Source organism: Falco rusticolus, chromosome 11 (genome assembly GCF_015220075.1).
Source record: "Falco rusticolus isolate bFalRus1 chromosome 11, bFalRus1.pri, whole genome shotgun sequence".
Classification (NCBI taxonomy): domain Eukaryota; kingdom Metazoa; phylum Chordata; class Aves; order Falconiformes; family Falconidae; genus Falco; species Falco rusticolus.
The window spans coordinates 24,062,806-24,086,865 of NC_051197.1; the positions used below are offsets into that span (position 1 = coordinate 24,062,806).

At 40.1% G+C, this 24,060-nt stretch overlaps 1 protein-coding gene across 2 annotated transcripts; it reads right to left on the reverse strand.

Annotated features, from left to right (window-relative positions):
* Positions 1 to 527: 527 nt before the first annotated feature.
* Positions 528 to 22,429, reverse strand: SLC25A24 (solute carrier family 25 member 24). Of its 2 annotated transcripts, XM_037404141.1 has the most exons (11): positions 22,128 to 22,429; positions 11,174 to 11,300; positions 10,565 to 10,652; positions 9,974 to 10,085; positions 7,154 to 7,312; positions 6,682 to 6,834; positions 5,449 to 5,556; positions 4,998 to 5,165; positions 3,709 to 3,859; positions 2,835 to 3,027; positions 528 to 2,492 (listed from the first exon to the last, which is right to left on the reverse strand). In XM_037404141.1, exons 1-10 carry the CDS (start codon positions 22,311 to 22,313, stop codon positions 2,849 to 2,851), a joined length of 1,431 nt encoding a protein of 476 aa, XP_037260038.1. In that variant the 5' UTR covers positions 22,314 to 22,429; the 3' UTR covers positions 528 to 2,492; positions 2,835 to 2,848. The 2 variants fall into 2 exon arrangements, with proteins under 2 accessions (XP_037260038.1, XP_037260036.1); XM_037404139.1 differs by having other exon boundaries at positions 528 to 3,027.
* Positions 22,430 to 24,060: the final 1,631 nt, after the last annotated feature.

A 24,060-nucleotide genomic window follows, 5' to 3' on the forward strand; every position in this document is an offset into this window, starting at 1 on the left:
AAAAGCCACTCTCATTTGTTACAATTATCTTTAACATCTGAAGTATTGGTGCGAAAAACTCCCAAGGAGTTGTCAAGGCTGACTACTGAGCACGCTTTTAGCAGGACAGCCATGCTACACATGCAGAGTAAATTAAGTCAATTATCTTGAATAGATTTTATATTGATTTTTTGACTAAAAAGTAAGATTAACATCAAAGCAAGATAAACACTATATACAGGCATGTTTGTCCTGATTATTAAGAGTTCTGTCACACAGCATACACAGAAGCAAATCATGGTGTAATACTGTTCAATGAACAAACAAAAATGTTAAACATTATGTGATCTTCCATTAAGTGATGAGGCAGCTAAAGTTTTAAACAGAATGACAATCGACTCATCTCAAACTAGGTTTTTAAATATCAAATAGAAAAGCATACGCTAGTTTTTTAGATAACTTACCTTTAGTTTTTACATTGAATATTGTACATAGAAGTGTTATCTGTCTGTCAGGCCATGAAAAAAACATCAGTACACTCAGCCAGATAAGGAAACAAAGATTTATTAGAAACTGGCAGTTTTATAGAGCTAAGAAGGTAAACATACTTTTAAGAGACAAAGAATACACAACTGAACAGTCATCATAAAGGCACATAATGAAAAATTAAATTTGAAAGACCCCATCTTTTCAACCTCTGAAAACATTATTACCATCATTTTCAATACTCACAATGGCACTTGTACACTATAAACAAAATGGAGCAAGTCTAGAAGACAGACACTGCTGAAGTCATCTCTGCATCACACACACACACATTTGTTCATTGGTCACAGTCAAACAAAATGATTGGGAACTGATCTCACAAATCCCACAAAGATACAAGAATGTTGATAAAGCCAAGAAACATTCAGATCAGAAAGGCATTGTACATATCAATGATATGGATAGAATGACTTTTTTTTTTTTTTTTTTTGGGGGGGGGGGGGGGGGGGAGTTGTTTGGTTTTTTTAAGGTGCGATGTCCAAGGTTTCCCTAAAGGGAAGGCCAAAAGACACAGCTAAAGCTGCCATTTTCTGAAGTCTATTAAAACATTTTCTAATACAAATGTTATGGAGTTGTTATATATCAGTTTATGGAGAATAACCACCAGCCACAGAAGCACTGAACACAAGATTTACATCCGATTGCTGTTTGAAAAATATGGCCCGAATAGTATGTGGAACACTGAGGTTCAGACAGCTATTCATGTTTGCTTAACAGAGGGTGGGGAAAGACCCTTAATAACCTTATAGGAACAAAATTCTTCCTTCAGTAACCCAATTTCAGGAAGTGGCCTAAGAGCAGCTGCTTTTAGAAGGGTCAAGGTAAGGATAATCTCAAATTTACAAAGATTAAAACACCACACATTGCAGAAAGCAGAAAAAGCATAACAAATGAGTTCGGCAATAATTGTTACTCCATTTCAGTGTTTAGGCCTGAAGGCAACTGAAATGTGGCGCACACACATGCCACAGCCCCCCAAAAGAAGTCACTTTGCAAGTACCTGTACATGGAAATACCTAACTTTCTGCATTGAGGAAGTGCTGCTTTGTTTTTTGAGGAAGAGCTGTTTCTCAAGCGCTAACAAGTTCTGTGTGCACGCTTTGCTTGCTTCTTAACATCAATCTAATGGGCACCTGAGATCAGCAGTCCCGTTTGGTCACTTGGACAAAATGCTTCAGTATTTTACTATCGGAATTTCACATACACAGCCGGTGTGCACAGAAGACTGAGGGAAAGAGGATTCATCTCACATGACAAACATGTAAAACTTTTACATAATAAAGCAGTCCTCCATTGGCTAAAAGAACATAGTGGACTGTAGCCCTCTGAGTAAGGGAAAGAATGGAGAGTCCAAAGTGAGAAGTGTTTTGCTCCACAAGAGAGCTATGATGAGCTCCGCTATCAGCTGTATTACAATCACTATCAGCTTAATACTGGATCCTCCACCCCATTTTTACATGGCAACTTGCACTTGTATGGAATGGATCCAGTAAGCAAGCTTCTTCTGCTTCTGTATATTATGATCCTGTAAAACGTGCAGCTGTAACCCAAAGCTGGTCATGGTTAATGATGCTAACATTTAAAAGTGTAGTGAAAAGCAGGTCTAGTCAAGCAAGTTATGAAAAAAATCACTGATTGTATTACAAAAATACCATGTAAATTTGTTTGAGGTATTCTGATACCACGGAACAGCAGTTTCTCAGGCTCTTACACTTAAAATTAAAAAAAAAAAATTAGCCTGAAGATGAAGGCGATGGGCTACATTTTCATGTGTTATTCCATCCATGTCTGTATTTAAAATCCCATTTCTTACAAATGTAACATTAAGTCTTCAAAAATAACAACATTAAGTGCTTACTTCTAGGCATGCAAAATGTTGCCTGTGAATTGCTTGAGTATAGGCAGCGTGACAAAACAAAAAGTCACTTTTATATATTCGGTATCAAGGCAATAGAAACTTCTCCTACCTTTGGTTTGATCCAAGCCAAATACACATTTAGAGAAGACAAATACAAAAACAAAAAGAAGCCAATGAGTAAAATATGCATGATTTCCTGAAAATATAAACATATTGCTGATTTAAAGACAGTTTCTTGATCATTTTTTTTTTTTTAACTCAGTGACATTTTAAAGTGCAATATAGGTATCTGTTTAGAAATCGTGAACTAGAATTTAAGAAAGTTTCTTCCCACTTCAGGGCAAAAATAGAAGCTGCAGCATCTCTCCACAAAGATCCATCTCTAACTGGGAGAACAGATTACTTGAGAAATCATTTTTGTTTGGCGTTTCCAACATTAGAAGCATCTCACCTTTTTCCTTCATTTCACGCTATTCCCAAATTCTGCTTCATTTTTTCATATACAACATAGCTGATGCTGACAGCTGGAAGCACTTTCATGAAATTAGGGGCTATGCCCCTATAAAGTCCTCTGATTCCCTCTGAAGCAATAATTCTTTGAAAGAGACCGACCATGTTTAGCTGTGGACCTCCTTCCACTGAGGCTAGAAGAAAATGACAATGCGTTATACAACAGTTCTAGTAACATTAAAATTCTCAAGCAAGTATCAAACACCTGGGTGGTAAGCCTACTATCATCTCTAGGGCCATTGATTAAAACGAGTCCTCACAGAAAGGAGATCTCTTTAAATTCAGACATTTGAGAGATATCCATGTGTCTAAATCCCACTGAAAAGATTTATCCAACTACATTCCTTTGGAACCTAGGCTCCTATCCTTAAGACTCTGCACAAACCTATCAAGCAAAAAGTCTCAGCTATGAAATTGTCTTTACGAAATGTCCTCTAGAGCAAAAATTGCCATCTACCTTCACAGGATGATGCAAGCCCTTTTCATTGTACCTCTAAAATTTAGGAAACATTCTAAATCTTAGAAGTGTTCCCAGACTATGACAGGTACTCTATGCCTGGTAGTCTTGTATGGAATGTGGCTCTCAGATCACACAGAGCACTAGCAACTGAAACGTTACATTTGAATCGAGTATGATAAAGAACAACGTTGGGAGTAATAGGAAAACGGGACCAACGTTAAGAAGGATTTTCCAGGTAAGTTCTTGGTTTTTCAAGTTGGGTTTTTTTTTACTCCCATGTCTCTGCTACAGCTATCCCAAATGACACAATTTTGATGTGACCACACAGAAACATTTTCAGTACAACAGGACTCACCTTGAGCCTGCATGCGTGTTCGGATAAGAGCAAGAGGGTAACTGGCTAACTGCCCACATGTACTGGAAACAGTACCACATCCCAACAATACAAAAACACCTGGGTTAGCAGAGCTTGATGCATAGTGTTCTAGCCATGTACTCTTTAAGAGCTGCCAAGACACAAAATTAAATGATAAGAGATCTGCGTTCAAGAAAGTAAATACACCTTCATTCATAACAAATCTTATGGGCTCAATCCGGCAAAGCACCGACCTCACTATGCCAGTCCTGCATGTTTACTTTTGAAGTGCAGAGGTAAACACCTTGGCACACAGGTAAGGACTTTTAACTAGACTACAGCAGTTAGTGCCTAGAAGAGAAATCCTTAAAAGATCCAGCAGCAGGAACAGTGCCTATGTTCTAGACTTGTTAACACTTGGCGGGGAGGAGGAGGGAAACACAACTCGGCACCCCACAGGGTGCAAGAAAGCCTCGCACAGCTGTGCATATCACCCCATGCAGAAGCAAGGATGCAAACTGTAGAAAAGAACACCCATACTGCTTTGAAAACATTTGCTCAAGCAATTCTGTTGATCAGCACTGCAGTGTCAAAAAAAGATTTGTCTAGACTAGAAAAAAAATGATTTTGTGCATCTGGGCTACTTAACACACTTTGAACACACAGCACCTAAGATAGGTAAAATATTTCAGTTGTTGATGTGTGTAAGAGGTACCAGTTCCTCTTGAAAGGAAAGACAGCAGTGTTTCAGACTGCTCAGAACAACTCTATGTCAGCCACAAAGAATTCTGGTGACATGCACAGACACACAAGGAATTGAGGTTACTACAATCAAATTATAAATCAGAGAAAATGGCAAAAAAATGGATTAAGTATCATAAATGCAGGGTAAGTAACTTAATATGAATATCATACCAGGTTTTTAAGACCTATATTTGCTACAAAACACATACGTTCCAGTCCAAGAGGGTTAGTTAAGTATGCAAGCACACTGTATCGCCAAGTTCTATATAATCCTGCTGTACGAGGAGATTTCTTGTCTGGTACTGTTGCATGTAAGGGCCCATCAGTACAGGTACTCCCCCAGGAGGGGCAAGGGGCAAACCAAGAAAAACTTTAAAGTCTAGTAAGGTTAGTGGAATTTCTCATTTGTCTATTCTAAATTGACGGCAACCGTAATACTACAAACACATTACAAATCTAACTAACGATACAGTACTCTAAAGAATACCTACCCTTTGTGTAAATTAATTCATGCAAGCTACATGCATTCAGTGATCTAAACTCACCTCATAAACTGCAAGGTCAATGCCAGCATAAGGTATTATACCCAAAATATTAGGAACATAGCCTTTGTAGAAGGCCTTTACACCTTCTCTTTTTAAGATCTTCTTAGCACAGTCAAACATCCCAGAATATTGGCCTGTTTTACCCACAGCCAATCTGGTCTTTAAAACCTAAAGGGAAAAAATAGTAGCCTTAATTACATACGTATTAATGTATTTTATAAACAAGGGAAAACACAGTAACTCTCTGCTTATTCCTTTGGAACTGCTTTGCATTTTTCCACTTTAAATTTCCTTTGTGATGACCACTGTTGTTAGCAGTATAAAGTAATAAATTGGGATGTAAGAATATTGAGGAATTCCTATGACACTTTCAAGAGCAAAATGGGGTTTACTTTAGAAACGAACCAGACATTTGGCAGTCTCCAGTGGAAGCAGATTCTCTGTTACTTACCTCCATGGGATAAATAGAAGTTTGTGCTGTTGCTCCAGCCAAAGAACCAGACACAAATCTTTCAACAGTGCCTAACTTTCCATCATCCTTAGTGAGTATCTTCTTATACTGTATAGTTAAAACAGATAAGTATCACATGCTTTTTAGTAGGGAAAGAGTTACTACAAGAGGCAGTAATACAGTACAAAATGTCTTTTCAAGCTGTACTCACTATTTCATGTATTTACAGTTACATTTACTAACCTAACAAATTTAGCAGTACACTCACCGCAACTCTATGGACACAGATTCTCAAGAATACAATAAATACTCCAGCCTGCAAAAATTCTTTGCATTAAACACCTCAGCCACCCGGTACATCAGTACTGTCAGGTATTCTACAAACAGCCAACACAAGGGTACCCATACCATGGCCCCCAGACAACAGAGGGGCCAACCTGAATCCCTTGCAGATCCAGTTCGCCAATCAAAGAAAGAAAGATCAACTAGCATGTTCACAGAGACAGTTAGAGAGCTGTACAGACCATGTCATTCAAGACAGACACCATCATGCAAGAATGTGCCATCAGCTCCCAAAAGGCAGAGCAAGAGTAAGGAATAATGTGCTCAAGGTTACTCTATGGCATCGAAATCTGCCATTCAGTCTTGCAATATCCAAAAGTTTACTTGAATTTTTGTTGCTTTTATTTCATAGTTGTACAGAGGTGTGCAGTACGTTCATTAAGTCTTACCTGAGGCACTAGAAAGCCCCACAGAGGAAGAATAAAGATCATTCAACTACACCAGAACGAGAGTTCATTTTACAGAGCAGGATTAGTCCTTAACATGATGCTTAAAGCTGATTCAGAGGTAAATATAACTCTGAAATCCAGGATGAGGGCATCTTACATAGCACCATGATATTTGACTTAAAAAGAATCCTGTAGAAGTTCAGCAAACACAACATGCAAAGTTTTTTGGTTCTTGTCAGTTCAAAGCAACAGATTAGATATTAATGCACTACTCCACATGAAGCTATGCAGGCTGCCATATGCTTTAAACTTTCCTCCAGACTTACTCTGCTTATAATACCAAGTACTCTATTAACAGAATAGACTATTTCCAATCTGAAAGCAACTAAATTACTATGAAAAAATGCCCACCCGTGGTAAGAACTCCTATATAACACAACAGTGTAAACAATGAACAGTGAGAGTGATATAGTATTTTATTTACCATTACTTTCATTCCTACCTGTTCATAAGCCCAGAACTTAATAGCTGTTTCAGGAGCTATTTTCACAACATTTACACCATTTCCCCTCCAGAGGGATCGGACACCACCTTCTTTCAACATTTGCTTAAAACCACTGGCTATATTCATTTTGTTTGATTTTGAACCGTGAACCTAAAAAAACCCAAAGTCACAGTAAAGAACAGTGCTCTGATCAGACTGTAAAAGTGCTTAAATATATAAATCGGCAAAAATACATCCACTACTGAAAAAAAAATTTTAGTGGCACAAGTATTACAATATTTTGTTTACACTTTTTCCAATATGACTATGGAAAAGACAATTTTTATGAACACAAAATATGGAAGTTGTCTAAACATAACCAGACCTCCAAAATCTAGGTATTTTATTTGGCCACCAGTTTTCTGTAACAGCTTTCTAAAAACTCAAGTGATACACGGGAAACTAAAAAGTTCTTGAACATTGCACCTACCTGCATCATCACTTTAAGGCGATCTAATGGTGCTGTACCTGTTCGAGACACAGCACCAGCCACTCCTCCTGCCAACAGCTGTTTCCACCACTGTCCAGTCTTTTTCTCTTCCTCCGTGAACTCATCTGGAACAGTCAAACTATCTCCTATATCCAACACCTATTAAAATCCAAAGTGAAGATGTGCAAATAACTATCTCATTCCATCATCTAAATTTTATCAACAGTTCTAATTGCAAATTAGCCTACCACCTGAGAATATGTAAACAAAATGCTCATTAAAAATAAAAAAAAATCTCTAATTTACATTCTATAATTAACATGCTATGGATTGCTATTTCTATTCATTGAATAGCAACTTTTAATGACTTCAACATAGATATTGAATAATAATACCACAGACCCACCATTTCAAAGACTGCACCATCATCATTAAAGATTATGACAAATTTCCGCCTTGAGTATGGCCCAAACAAAGACATTCTGTCATGATCAGTGGACCTTTACAGTCAGCACTAAAGCTTAAATGCTTATATGTTGCAGCTAACCTTTCACCAGACAGCGTTCTGGGATTAGTTTGGTAATCTCCTAAGGATGCTAAAAAGAGATTTCTCTCTCATGGTAATTCATTCACACATATGTGAGATTTCCCCTTCCTGCCCCAACATTTTAAAGTAGCATTTTTATAGCCGATAAGATTGTGATAGATTGGAATATTCTACTTGTTTTAACTGCTGTGTATTATCTTAAAAAATGACAAGTTTGACTAATGCTTTATACATTTTCTTATCATCAGTTATACTGAAAGACATACTGATGACTCTTCAGCTATAAAAGTTTGAAATTTCATTGAGGTGCATGTACTATTCAATTTGATCAAAGACGACCATGACTGTAGGCTTTAGTGATAAAGCTGTCCAAGACACAAGACAATGAAATCTCACATACCACTTACACATGGTCTCTGCTCTTCATGTAATTTATAACCAAAATATATGAGAACAAATACACTGTAAATAATGCAAAACCAATATTATGCATAAATTAAACCTATAAAGAAGCAAGAATGTTTTAATGACTGGTAAGTACTGACCAGAAAGTGTGTTAACTAATGAACTCTTTTTAATTACTGTTGATTTTAATTGTAGACACTACGGCTCTAACTTACAATGTGTTCCCTATCCGTTAAGTAGGCAGAATACTGTCTTGGTCATTTGGAACCAGGAACAGGAGGACACAGATTATGGATATAGCCACTGGACAAAACAGGCTAAGTACCAACTATTCTGGATATTGAACATAGAACAGATTGATTGGAAATTCCATCTTTCTGACATTTATGGTTTCCAATTAAGGTGTCAGCAGTCATTTTTTATGAAATCATAAAAAAAATTATCAATCAGAATTCTCAAAATATAAATTCAGTGTTCTTAAGAGATATTATGCATATCTACCAGGGTTTAAACCTTGTGTCTACTGAGCCCTAGACACAACTGCAAAAAAAAGGTTAATTTGAGGGCGTTTATAACAGAAAGGCCATAGCTATCAACTCATAGTAATTCCATGCCAATGCAGCTTTCTGCTTGGAAGAGTCTGACAGCAATTAAAATTTTACAATAAAAACAAAATTAAAAGAGCTGTCAATGCCAGCCAGGCATGTGATGTCTCACATCTGCTCTTATCTGAAACACCAGCTGTGCTGCTGTATAGCTGGATTTCGCTTGCTGTGATAACTGGGTCATCAGCTGACTGCAACACTGAAAGATCACAGGAGACTTCTAAAATTATTTCTTGGGAGTAATAATGACATTCCATAATTAAAAAAAATAAAAATATCTTATGTTTAACGATAGTAATATGAAGCACTTTATTAAAGCAAAGAAAGGGGTTTTCTTCCATAAGTAATCTGGGACCGGGACTATTTGATATCATAGCAGTACTCTAAGTGTTTCCTTCAGCAAACAGGGAGCTACGTCCCTTTTGGCAAGCATTTCTGAACTGAGGTTGTACAGTGCGGAACACTCAAAGCTTTCAGATTTCATAAACTGTTTTTTATCATGGAAATGCTGACTAATCCCCAAAGACATAAATGGCCTCCCTATGTTCAAAGAAATCTGTCTTTACCTAACTTTATGGATTGCTCCTATAACCTACAGGAAGGATATTCAGCAAAGAGGATTACTATTGGTATACACTACCTTATTATTTATTCTTAAAAGTCAGTCACTGAGCTGGCAAGAACTCCATTCAATAATAACTAAAATAATTTATCTACACAGTGAATAGCCTATTGCTGTATATTCTGTCATTCTTAAATGAAATTCTAAAGCACAAAACAGTATGAGAACACATGCACAGAAAATCATCGCTAATGACAGCAGTGATTTTATGACAATAATAGTTACTATATAAATACAAATACTGAACAAATTTCAACATAAACTTAAAATGCTTCAATAATTTGTTTCAACACATCAAAAGCACTGAACGTAAGAATTTACCGAAATTTGAAAAGAAAAATATTTAATATTGTATTTATCTTTCTGTGGAACATCTTCAAAGGAAGAAAAGGACTGCTTCCTAAGAATTACTGATAATTATTGGCAAAGTTTAGATGAAGTTCTTTGCTCAGAAGAAACTCATGCAACACTATCATGCTTGTAAATGGGGGAGCGTGAAGTGAAAAGGAAACCCAAACAATTTTAAATACACGTATGCTTGAAATGTAACAACTGTGAAGCTGTCATACTTAATATCACAAATTAACACAGCAGAGATGAGCTTAAAAGCTGCCCTAAGTTAAAAGAAAAGTTGAACTTACAGTGGAATGTTTCCAGTATCTAATTATTTCCTCAATGTCCGTAGCTGGGTTAAACATAAAGTGATCTCTCCACTCATTCCAGTCAACTGTCATTGTCCCATCAGCATCAATACTGAAAAGAAATGGAACAAAACTATATAAGGAAACAGTAGCAGGGATAGGTTTTTGTTGTTTTGTTGTTTGTTTTTTTTGTTAAGTAATATTCACCATCACATCGGTGACAACTGACTGTAAATTGCACGTGGAGACTTCAAGGCTGAATCTGCCACGGCCTTTCAATACTATGTTTTTCTTATCCAAGTGCATCCGGCATATTCCGTTTAAAAACATAATATAATGCTTCATTCTATGAACAACATTTACAGGGAAATGAGATAGCATCTGATTCTGGGAGGAGAATGTTAAGATAGTGATTAGACACTATCACCCAAGAACAGATTGAATATGTGAGAATCCTTAGAAAGGCACCACTGAAGGAACCAACACCTTTCAAATTTATAATTGCGTTTATCCTGTTTTCTGAATTATAAAAATATAATAATTAACATTACAAAGCAGCTTAAAAAAATTTCAGAAATCGTAATTTCTGACCTTTGCAGGATCTTTTCTGCCTGCTTTTCTGAAATGCTTATACCCAGTATCTTGAGGGACTGGACAACTTCTGATGCTTCAATTTTTCCTTCAGACATTAAAAGAAAGATGATACATATTTAAAACATGGAGCTTAATATACTTGGCACCTTGGAGCTTACAAAGTACCATTGTAACACCTACATAATAGCAAAGATAATTTAAAATCAATTTAAACACAGACAATACAACTTGATTGTCTACTATAAGGACTGAGTGAAGATAAGTACATTAAAATCACGCAACCAAATGGGATGCAAACATTCAGTGAGCTAAAAACTGTTTTATCTTTAATAGATACTTTGAAACTTCCTTACAGCTTCTTTATCTGGGGAACAAAGAGCCCCAGATCAACAGACCTGGAAAATAATAAAAAGGAAAAAAAGACTGTAATAATTTATTACTTCAATCTATAGTAAACGGTAATTATGAACCTATTAAGGAAAAGAAACAAGAGCTCCATATTCAGAACTATTTGTCTCCAATTTGGACAAAGAATATAAAGGAAGATAAATTTTAATGCAGTTTCTTCGAACCATGTTTGAACAAATAAAGTAAGTCAAGGCATACCATCATTGTTTTTGTCCAGGCTCTTAAATGCCAGCTTCATCTTTTTCTCATGATCTTTAAGATACCGCATAAATTCTTCAAAATCTAGCTGTCCATCCTGGTTAGTGTCTCCAGCTTTAAAAATTTTCTGTTGAGGGAAAATTCGACATTTGACTTTTCCAAATTACAGCAAATCACAAAGCAACAGCAGCACTGCACAGCACAGCCCTGGCTTTAAGAAAAGCATCATATTGGTCACTTTGGGAGTCAGATGAGGAAAGCATCTAAGCATACACTTCAGAGCTGTATTTGTTTTCAGAATTTAACATATTCTCAGTATTTTCATAAAGAGAGAAAACACTTGGCAGCAAATTAGATATAAGAAAGCATTATTTATTATTTACATAACTTCCCTATTCAAAGATTTTAAGATTTCTTACCAGCACTGGCAAGTTACAGCTACAGATCGCAAGTATTTGTGAAGGAGGTGGGGGACAAGACAAAATCATGAAAGAGAACAACTTAAAGCTTATGACTTTACTGGTTATACATGAAATTTGTCAATATGTCAGTAAAATTAAACAAGTACTGTCTTAACTATCCTCTTTAATCCAGTGTTCTATTAATTATAAATATAATAATACAAATATCAATTAACTATCTAACTGCTGACCAAAAAAATACAGAGACCTTGCCTGACCAGCACTTCTACCCTCCAGGGTTTGAGAAGGCAGAGCTTTCTGCTTCAAACTGAAGCCCTGACAAAAATTTGAAACAACCAGCAACAGACTTGTTAGCTTCCAATATAGAAGCAGAAGTTAGCTTCCCTTTTTGCACTTCTCCTAGTAACTATCCTGCAGATAAGAAACATCTACCTGCAAAATTAACTACGAGATGAATGCATGGTATACAATCACCAGCACTGCAGGCAACAAGTCTGAAATAGAGCCTAGGCATATGCTTCTCCATCAACAAAGGGCCAGAATACTTTACTGTCTTTGTGTGTGAAAACAGCTGTTTAAAAAAGGGAAACGACGGCAGCCCCACCAAGAATCAGCCTGTAACTGCTGAGGCCTGTCTTTAAAGGCAAAGCCCCTAGAAGAGCAAAGCATAGGCTAAACAAGCTCTGCAGGATTTATTAGCTTGGGCTTTATGCCACAGCAAGGGCTGCTCCACGCAGGGAGGGCCGCAGGGCGCAGCAGGGGCGAGGAGAGGCAGCGCCCACAGCACTCTGCCACAGGCACCTTCCACAGCACTGGTCTTCCTCTGGCAGGATGCGGCCAGGGAAACCCACCCCAAAACCCTGCTCTAGAACACAAGATTTAAAGGGAATTATGCTCATCTTTTCCTTCGGGCATCAGTCTCTGTGTTTCCCCTCAATGTGCGAAATCCTACAGGGCAGCACCCTGTACAGACGGACGGGAGACCAACCTGACAGCACAGTCTCTCCATTAATTTGCCCTAAGTCCCAGAGCCACTTCAGGGCACACGTAAAGCATGTGCCAAAAATTCTTCCAAATATCTTCTATTTTGCAGACTGCCTTGCGCAACTCTAGTTTCTGAATAAAATAACTCTCAACAAGATTTGCACTGCTGTTCTAATCTGCAAAATCTGGGTTTAATCATTTTGTTTACTCCACTATAATTTGTAGAAGTCCTCAGAAGACCAAAGTCCAACAAATTCTAACCTACAGAAACTAAACATAAAGGAAGTTGAAAACTCTGGTGTATTTGTTGCAGGTGTCTGAAAAAAAAATGAAGACAACTGAATACATTTATGTTGCCTCCTTTACCCCTCCGATCCCTCTACTAAAAGAAATGTACTTTAATGTTTAACATCAAAAACCAAAAATCTGTTAAGATTATCATAGCTTTCTCAATGGAAGGGAGGAATATGATGTGGTACACCACAGTGAAATAAGAAGCAAATTATCCAACTCTCATGATACAGCAAGTTATGCACAATAAAATCAAGTTACCGCATACTCAGATAGAGGTGCTTGGTATCAGCTTTGAAAAATACTGTTCTTAGTATACTCGTGAGTCCAGCTTGATTGTCATTTCTATTAATAACCTTTCAATAAAAATATACTCATCAATTCAGTTTCATGCCCTTGCCAATATGGTTAGGGCTGTTCAGAATTTCCCATTACAAAAAAAAATAGTTTACATTTATTGAAGTTTATGGATGCATTCCTAACCATGACCTTCTAACAAGAAATTAAGCAGGCTAATAGACTAATCATTAAAAAAAAACAACCAATGAACAAACCCAACAACAACAAAAACCAAACAAGAAAAACCCAAACCAAAAGGCACCATTAAAGATTAGTCTAGTTGTAAACATCTACTCCTCAAAGACATGGCAATCTCAACCCATCTTGTACTCCATGCATGGCACCTCATACAGCAGGACCCGAGCATCGGGTAATATAAATATAAATATCCAAGAGGTAATTTATGTGGCAGTCATACACACCCTTTGAGTGAATTCTGATCAAGACAAATTGTTACTATTCCCTACTGTTACCTGAACTACAGAAAGAAAAATGCAGAACAAAGCAAGTGTTGTTCTGGCTTACTGACATGGCAAAATTTCAACTACATTCTAATTACAAAACCTCCATGGCTGAGGATGATGTGAGCCAGAGAAAACGGAAATTCCTAGGAGGTTTAGCGAGCTGGAAATTAGTGTGTCTGTGAAGGGGGGCACTGTTCATTTCGTCCACCAAATGAGCAGATTTTGCTCATTTGCAACAACTAGAAAAGGGGAAGCACAAACATACTCTCCATTCCCTGCTTTTGTTTTTACAGTTATTTTCTAGACTTCAAGCCAGCCTCTGCCACTCTCAGTGCAGCAGGACAGCAGCGTCACGGAACAAAAACGTATGCTTTGCCTCAGCAGGCACATGCATTTTTTCCTCACATTACAGATCTAAAAGTTCATACAAACAAAAGCTTCTTGCTGTCTATGAAATGTATAATTACGCGGGTGTTAAAGTTTCAGAGTAAACCCAAGTAATTTGCAAGTTTGTAGAACAAACAGGAATGCTGAAAGGAGCTTGTCTTCCACTTGGAGGGTAGAAACTCCCTTGTGGGAGGTTATATACTCCATGGACATAGCCAGCAGGAAGACACGCACTTGATTCTCTGGGGAGCCTGGCACAGTAAGTCCCAGGTACAAACAGCCCGTTCACAGCATCAAATAATAAATCATGTTGGAAGGAACCTCTGGAGGCCATTGAGCACAACCCCAGCTCACAGCATGTCTGATTAGATCCAGTTGTGCAGGATCACACCCAACTGAGTCTTGGATATCTCCGAGGATGGAGATTCCACAACCTCCCCAGGCAACCTGTTCCAACATTCAATCACTCTCACTTCAGTTCAACAAGAAATCCAACTCTGCTGTTCTGCATTTAATATACCACCAATTTTTGCACAGTTACAACCACTTGTCACTGTGCTACTTCCTGGTTCACCAACTTCGCTGATGGAGGAGAACCAGATGCATTTTCAAATAGGCATGCTTACAACAATAGAGCAGGAACCAACCTAGATGCCAGTCCTCGCTTGGAAGTCCTGGGAAACAATGTTCAGTGTGCCTGCCACGTAAAACCTGCCATTTCTTGTTACTGACTTACTGTGGGATCACCTCACCTTTATGTAGGCCCAGCCCCAAGAGGAAAACGTTTATTTTCAAGGCGTGCCATTTTTGTTCTCATTGTCTAAAAACTTTAACCCCAAGCAATAAAGATAATTCACTAGATAAAATGGTGAACACAAAGAATTGCTAATTACTGATAGATACACGAAGACAGTTTAGATGATCTTTCCTTTTAATGCCATCGGCTTTCAGACATACTGACTACAATGTTCCTGTGCTGACCTGTTTGGTCATGACACTGCTGCCTTTTTAACCTTTTTTTTTTTTTTTTTTCTCAAATTCTGCTACTTCTGGTTTTTTTTCTGCTGGGTATTTTGTTACTACAGCTGCTTTCAAAGGCCTGCACAGCAAGGCAACACCAATGTGAAAGGCCACAAGTAGACCGAAACACTGAAGAATTTCATTTTTAAATTTCTGAATTATATAAAGCATTTTGCAGTGTTGAATTCCTGCTCTTCCAGAAGACCTCTGTATTTGGTGTGGAAACTGAAGCCAGCAGGTCTGTTCAAAAGAAACCAAAAAAAAAAAAATCAGAAGAGTTATAGACAAGCTTTATACACACCTAAAAATCATGATGCTCTAAGTGGCCTGACGAATTATTAGATTACTCTGTGCCAAAGTTATGAACTTCAATACATTCATAGCTACAATGTCAAGACAGAGACTGTGAGACAGTAGAAATCTTAATGCTTTTATGTAGACTTTTCTTTTAAATTCACACTTTAGTTTTTATATTACTTAGTATCATTATTTGTGTATTGTGCGTAAGCCTTCATATTCTGGTTACAAAACTGAATTGTATGTGAAAGGTGGGTCTGCTCAGTGCAAATTATTACCAATAATTTATTCACTAGCTTGTTATTTCAGCTTATTAATGTAATGCAAAGAATATTTAAAAGGAAGTGATCCATCAAGAAGTTACTGGGTGTTTCTAGCTTCATATCATGCTATCTACAAGACACAAGTGAAAAAACAACACCCAAAGATACGTAATTGGTACAATTAGCAATTCCTTACTCTGCAATCTATGACTAGAGTTCCATAGGGCACAGTTACAAATCTTGCACAGAGAAAACACCAGCACGACAGTAAGAACAGCATTCTGTCCCCAGACATTCACAAATTTCACATTTTCTTTTAAAACCAGAGGCACTACATATAAAACAAATCATGGTATTTCTTTCTCCTCTTCTCCCCTTTTCCCCTTCGCCTCCAAAATAATTAGTGCCAGTCATTCACCCAGCTCTGCATTCTACGATTTTAAGTTATTAGACTGTAATCTTATTGGAAGCCAAATTCAGTTACAGCTCAAGTATACACAACTCTTCTCTCTTTACTGGGTACATACTCTACAAAACTAAAACCTAATGTTGTCCTTTTCCTTCCCATACCTGCCAAGACTACACAAATTTATGACATACAACGATAACCCAGAAATCAGTGGTGAAGATTAAAGTCAGTCTGGTCAAACAGCATCAGTGGGGAGATAAAGCCAGCATAAAGGGAAAGGGCCTGAGGATATACCTACATGGCATTAGATCCCAACCAGTGAGTCCACATAACACATCAGCGAACTAGACTGCCACTTTACCTCCAGAAATCCAACACAACACTGCATGTTGAGCAAAAAAATAATATGCACTGCCTCCAAAGATCTCCCAACTTGTTCAAATGCTGCATTCCTATTTACTCACTTCCCTCCCAGAGGATACTATCAACACATAAACAGTACCCAAGCAGGCTCTTTAAACCTTCCAGATGGACAGACATTAAGAGTCACCCAATCCAGTACAGCAGACTTGCACCCTTGGCGGTAGCAAAGATGTTGCTGTCAACGGCAAAGCTTCCCCTTCCTGTTCTTTGTCCTGAGCACCACTCTTCCCTGCAACAGGAAAGCACTAACAGAGATCTTCTCGCTAGTCCATTTCAGGTAACAGAATCTCTATAATAAATGAGCCTAAAAAGGAAGAGATGCAAGTCGTGCGTATGCTCTCCAATATGCCTTGTAAAAGCCGCTCGCTCAGAACTGGGATAAACTCTCTCAACTCACAGCTATGAATTAGATTCAAAGAATCTGAAACAGCACAAATGGGAGATACAAACTATCCTTTGTACCTTCATTCATCATTCCTTGCAAGTTAACACCAGTATTTTTGACTTTGAACATACTTGGTAGACTGACTTTTTCCATTAAATAAGACTACTCGGCTAGAGGCATCCTCACCTTACAGTCACTTTAAAAGATTTACCAGTTTACCTTGTTTGTTTACCTGGGACACACTGCTGCCTCAAGACAGGGATTTGGCAAAGTATTTCAACATGCAGTTAAAAAGATCTTCCAGAGGCGGAGGTGCCCATATTTAGTGCCTGGCATTCTTGCTCTTTGCAACAACAAGAGGAAGAATTATTCATTCACTGTGCCCTGTCACTGTTCAGGAAAAAAAGCTATCAAGTCAGTATTAAAAAAATCCATTTTATTTCCTTGGATGTTTAAAGTGTTATGAAAACAAACTTACATTCATCTTGCTTTCATATGGAGACTTGGAGACTACAGCACATACCAGTTAAAAGCTTCTGAAGTTGTACACATTGAAATGAAATAAGCAAGAAACATTTGCTTACAACTGAAGTCAGATGTATTACTGAAGATGTTTGTGGTATTTCACAATTGAGTCCCCATAATAAGACATAACTGTAACACTATTATGACCTGAAAAGCAAAGCTTAAACGAACTAAGTGGTTCCAGTCTTCCACAATTACATGAGGTGACATCTGTTTTAGTAAAAAAATAACCTGAAGATGATTGTCTACTCTAGATCTACAGTACCAGTTTTTGGCATACTATTAAGGTGAGAGAAAGCTTAATGTCACAAAGAATGACCTAGAGACATGAAAGTGCCGAAGTTTATAGGACTGTGAATTTGGATATTACATATAATGATTTCTAAGAGTAGGTACTGTGTGATTGAAAATGCCCATGTTTCTTCTAAGAAGTTGCTAAAATACTTTTTGTATGTTTCTGGCCAAGCTACAACATAATGAAGAGGGTTCAGTTAACTTGGTATACTAGCCTTCCACGTAAGGGAAGTTACCAAAATTAAGAAAAGTGCAAACATCTTATTAAAACAGCAGAGAAACAGTCAAGGACATATTTAGCTCAGTCACTAAACAAGTGACTTTCTGGACTAAGAACAGCTACGGTAAGTTCAAGCTCTGAAGCACTATCTAGCTGTAGTTTCTAGGGGCCAGAGAAAAGCACAGAAGGAAACACACACCTGACCCTGCTCTCACCCACCGAGACACAGCCCTGTAACACAGCACAGGGGCCTGCCTTGTCTGACAGAATTCTAAATTTTCTTTGGTTTCAATGCAGCAACACACTTCAAGTGTTCTGAGTATTTTTAGACTTTGTTGGACTAAAATTTTCATAAACACAGTCAATTACTCTAAACAGACTGTATTCTGATTGCTCAGAATTTAGTCTCATTAGGCCCTTTTTCCACCACACAGAGGTGTCTCATCACGTTGTTTCTTTATCCAAAGGAGCCTTAACACAGCCAAAGACTTATATCAAAACCTGACAGAGAGTCAGTCCAAATAAGATCACTACACTGTTTCCAGAATGTAGTTATCTATTTCAATAACATATTTCTACTCCTAGCTCCAGGACTCACTGTATAAATAGTACCTGAATTTGCGTGCTTGGCTGTTCCTACCCCACACCAAAGCTTGAAATGCAGAGTTTGCCTCCTACAGGTTTACTCTAAGGATTGATTGCAACAGAAGAAAAGGGTGAACAAAAATAGTACTTCATATAACTACTCTCACCATTTATGGTACTCCCGCCTAAGAGACTCACAGCAATCTGAAGACACAGGATGAGATCATTTGATCTGATCCCAGCATCTATTTTGTGTCTCTACTGGACAACTCTGACAATCAAAGTGACTATACAATAACTGTTAGCGTCGCTCATAAAGTGCCATTTGATATTGACACCACACTGAATTCCTTCTTCACAGGTGTTGACGTATTATGTCAGGAATGTCCTGTAAAGCTTTGCAAACTCACCCATTCCTGGCGAGGAATATACTACAATATAAAACAGGAGTTATCCTGGCAGCCTCCAAGCAGCACACATTTTGGATTTTCCAGTGGTTTACTTTTGTCTGTCAGATACTGAGAGAAGGCAGGTCAAGTAGAACACAAAGTCAGGAGCTTCTGTCACATTGTGCTGTGATGTCTTGCCATGAGGAAAAAAAGAGTCTTCCTTAGAGGGACATGCAACCTACCTCCAAAGCTTACATGGTTTCACATCAATTCTCATATCTACAATTACTTCACCTAAAATGAGTGTCTCATCATACATTAAACCGCAAAAATAACTTATGAGAAAGGTGAAATAAAAAGAGCATACGAGTAGTCTATTACTCAAATAAATAGCAGCTTTGCATCTTTTAAAGGCATGCATGTTCCTTCTAGAGTGGAATTCCATTTCAAGGAAAAAAAAAAGGAAAGTAATATTAGTAGAATATATACTAATTTATACTGTTGAAGATGAGGACTGAGGAGGAGTCAACTGACCTTGCAGCAAAACACAGTAACACTCACATGGTCCCTTACCAGGAGTTAGCCAGCAAGCAGCTGTGCCCCCCAGAAGTACAGTGACCAACACTACCACGTACGTGGATTTCATCCCTACAAGAGTATTTCTGGAAACCTAACCCAGACCTGGACCTAGAACATAACAGCACAAGGCTTGGGATCCCAGCCCAGTCATGAGGCACCAAAGTTTACTCCGCTTTAGGATATCCCAAGATCTGCCCACCCCACGGTACCACTATGTTGGCAGGGCTGAGCAGTTCAGCAGCTAACACTGCCACATCGTGTAATACTTGATCTCATTAGTTAACAGTAATTATAAGACTACTTCTGCCTCACCAAACACAAGGATCATGATTCAATATCTGACTTCATTAATGAAATACCTTGTAACCAGACAGTAAAAAGACATTTTATTGAATTCAACATCACTTTAGAGCTTGAAGTGGGAGAAGGCAGCCTCAAGCTGGAAGAAAGTACAGGAAGCAGATAAGCTAGGTAAAGACAAATCTTACTGAAGCTCTCTTATTATAAGAAGTCTAGTTATTAACAGTTATATATAACCAATCTAGTTTCTAGTTCAAACTGTGCCCACCACTAACTTTAAAATAGCGAGCACCTAGAAGTTTCAGTGCACTCCAACAATTCTTCCACCCCTCTCAAACGTGCAACATGACTCATGGCTTATTTTGTTTACTCTGTGTTTCTTAGGCAGCTAAGGCAGCTAGTTCCTGTTCTCCCTTACATCCAGGTAAGGCTAGCTTATCTCTATTGATTTCACAGGTTTCACTTCCAGTTTATCCTGTAGCAACTGAGAAGAATTTCATAGATACTCAGATGTGCACTATTAATGAAAGGCATCACATCAATCTCAAGAAAGAACTTGGAACTTCAATTCCACGTTGTTCAAAACTTAAGAGGCGCACTACTTGTGTCTCAGGGCTGTCAGTGAATTATATGGGAAGATCACCCTCGTTAACCACCAGAAAATGAACTGGTCACCTGTTCCCCTGTCATCCAGTGTAAGTAAAACCCCCCAACTGTTACAGTCAAACTGGTACAACGGGTTTTCAACAATGTGTATATAACGTGTGACTGAAGTTTGTAACTAGCATGTTCTTAATACTAACAACTTTCCCGGACAAGCAAACAGGGCAAACTGTCCCTCCTTTATACACCAAAAACTGAGAACACAAAATGTATTTATTGTAAAGATGATTTTGACCAGAAGCAGGACCGAAGTGAAAGTGTGCTTACATTCATACTCTCACATAAGCATCACTCAACTCAAAAGGCCTACCAGATACTTCTCCCTTAAGTATATGAGACAGAGGTAAAATAGACACCAAATAATGAGTCCACGGGAAAGAACCAGCAGTGTTCCACAATTACTACAAGGTCACTGAAACTGAATTATTGCCTGTCTTAACACTGCAGTCAAAATTTAAGTTCACTTTCCTGAACCTCTTTCGGAAAGTATGCAATGGCTAGTACAGGCACAGCAGCGGAATGCCATCCAACCATTTATACTGGAAACAAAGAATAGGGCTGTTACGGTTATAGGTCTAGCACAGACCTCAGCTGTACCTGTTGTGCCTAACCAAACCTATGGGTGCTTTTTTCAGTGCAGATTCACCTTACCACACAAATACTTATGTCTACAGATTTGAGCTTATATTTATATAGAGCTTATAAACTATTATATAATATAAAATTAAATAATTTTATATTCTGATCCCTGGGGATTGCTGAAAACAGCTAGGAAGGAGAAGTTTCTCTTTCGGGTGCAGGTCAGATCTGCTAGTGTAACTCAGCATTGCACTGGAATGCTTGATGACTCAAGTTTTACTGACTTGTGAGGTCACAACATTGATAACAGGGGATAAAGGAATGTAATAGTCCAACCCAACCACTGCAGAATCCACAGCACAAAGAGACTATGCTGCCTGCTTCATCGTTTGATGGCCGCTGTTACAGGTGTGCATTTTTAAACAGAAGGGCCTCTTTATCTGACACAGCCCACACCAAGAAGATTCATTTCCATGTCTGTGTGTTTGTGGAGACCTAGCTTCAATAACTAGCTCTGACACCACAAACTACCGTTACACTGATTTACTTACCTGCTGCCCAAAGCAAACCTTAACGTACTCAGACCTAGTTTACACAAAGGTGGTGTGACAGCCAGAAGCTGTAAATTACCATCCTTTATCATGCCGGAGGAGGAATGCGCTATAGGAAATCATGCAACACTGAGTCAAAGGAAGTCAAAAGTGGACGCGCGATGGATAAACCCGGCGGTGCGCAGCCAGCAGCAGCACCGCCGCCAGCACCGCTCGCCCTTGGGACCCCTCAGCCGCCCGCCCGCGGCGTGCCCGTACAGCGCGGCCCCTGGAGCGGGCACGGCGCCCCGGGAACGACGAAAGCAGGCAGGCCCGAGGAAGCTTCGCCCAGCAGCGGCTCCCGGCTCCGGCGCAGCCCCGACACGCCGCCCCAGCTGCGAGGCCGGCCGGGCGAGCCGCGGCCGGGCAGCGCCCCGTCCCTCACGAGCCGAGCGGCGCGCTGGGGCGGTCAGGCCGCGCCTCGCCCTCCCCACGGCCGCCGGGGGGGCACCGCTCGCCACCGGTTGCTCCTCCGGGAGACGGCACAGGCGCGAAACCGCTGAAGACCGGGGAAGGGCCGCCGCCGCGCCCCCGGCCCGCTCTTACCTCCTCCGCCTCTTTTCCCAGGGGGATGCCCATGGCCCGGAGGCCCGTCTGGAGCTCGGCGATGTCCACTCTCCCATCTTCGTTGAGGTCCAGCTTCCTGAAGAGGTTAGCGTAGCGGGAGTCGCCATCCCTGCTCCCGTCGCACGCGGCTGCCGGCAACGCGAGGCCTCGCAGGAGCTGGAACATGGCGGAGCCGTGCAGTACGGGTAGCGGGACGCTCGCCCCCCGGCTCCCGCGGGCTGGGCGCGGACGGGAGGCACCGCCCGTGCCGCTGCCAGCGCCCGCAGCTGCTCGGGGAGGAGCCGGCCCGGCCCGGCCTCAGCGGCGGGGGGGGGGAAGGAGGGCCCTGGGGCACGCCCCGCCCTCCCTCCGCCTCCTGGCCGCTGGGGCGGGAAAGCAGCTGCTGAGGGAAGAGGGCGGGCCGCAGCCCCTCGGGCTCGTTCGCCTCTCCCTGCCGCGCAACGGTTGTATCCAGCTAAACGTTTCCAGTACAAGTACAGAAATACCGACAACGCTGCAAAAGACCTAATTTGGACACTTTGGCTCATTCTAGTCACCAGCGGTTGAGGTCTGGGTTGAAGCTGTGTGAAAAGCCCCTTGTCTAGGGGCAGCCCTTGGCCTAACCGAACAAAGACTGGAAGAGGAAATATTTTGTAGCTTCTTAATTGCTTCATAAATAAATCAGTTGAGTAAATTGAAAAGGACACAGCTGGTATAAGAACAAATGGATAGAAAATGTCAGCAAATAGGCTGGCTGTGAGCGCTGCAGTAAAAACACGAGCCACTGAATTGAGTCGTGCTTTCCTGGTGCATATTCATTCAATATACAACCATGGAAAGCACATTTCAGCCTTATAGCAGGAGCTTAGCAGCCTTGCTCAAAAAGTAATTGACAAAGCTAGTACGCTTCATTGTCTGACGATAGACTAATTGGTGTTTGAAAAAGGGGCCTGACACTACTATGACTTGCATACATAAAGACTACCAGATTATGTTGAAGGTTCATTGAATCTCAGAATAAGTGGGATCTCAGAATAAGGTGGGAAGGCACCTCAGGGAGTCTGTAGTCCAAGGTTCTGCTCCAAGCAAGCTCAGCCATGAACTCAGACCTGGTTACTCAAGTCTTTATTCAGTCCTGAAGCCTCCAAGGATGGAGACCGGACAACGTCCCCAGACAGCCTGCTCTACAGCCTGGCTGGCCTCACAGGGAGGAATCTTTTCCCTTGTGGTCCACTCAGAGTTGTTCTCATTTCAGTTTGTGCCTGGTGTCTCTTACTGTCCCACCATGCCCCACTACAAGGACCCTGACCCTGTTTTCTTTATGAACTCTCTGTGGGTACCAGGAAGGTGGAGGCCTCCTTTTACATCTCCACAAAGCTTTCTTTTCTCCCTGCTGAGCAAGCTCAGTTTCCTCAGCCTCTCCTCACAGAGCAAGTGCTCCAGCCCCTAGGCATCTTGGTGGTCCTCTGCTGAACTCTCCCGGTTATCCATGTCTCAGATATTGGGGAGCCCAGAACTGGACTAGAGTGTCTAAATACAGTCTAGCTTGTGCAGAGTAGAAGGGGATAAACACTTCTTTCCGTCTGCTGGCCATGCTTCTGTTAATACACCCCAGAATTCTGCCAGCCTAGTTTACTACCAGGACATACTGCAGGGCCATGCTCAGCTTGCTCTTTGCCAAGACCCCAGGTCCTTCTCAGCAGAGCTGCTCCCTACAGCCTGTATAGCTGCAAAGAGCTATTCCTTTCTACATGCAGTACTGCATGTTTGTCCTTGTTGAAATTCTTAAGGTCCCTGTCACCCCATTCCGCCAGGCTCTCTGAATAGCAGCCCTGCAATTGAATGCACCAGGTGGTCCCCCACAGTTTGGAGTCATCTGGAAACTCAAGGAGTGTGCTCTCTGCCTCCACTTAACTGACAAATACGTTAAACA

Bases quoted from the DNA above. Each gene is read 5' to 3' on its own strand.
- SLC25A24 (XM_037404141.1), bottom strand. From the start codon at position 22,313: ATGTTCCAGCTCCTGCGAGGCCTCGCGTTGCCGGCAGCCGCGTGCGAC. The intron at 11,301-22,127 runs GTAAGAGCGGGC...TTCCCTCAACAG, and splicing joins TGGGAAAAGAGGCGGAGGAG to AAAATTTTTAAAGCTGGAGA. The intron at 5,166-5,448 runs GTAAGTAACAGA...TTTTCCCTTTAG, and splicing joins CTTCTATTTATCCCATGGAG to GTTTTAAAGACCAGATTGGC.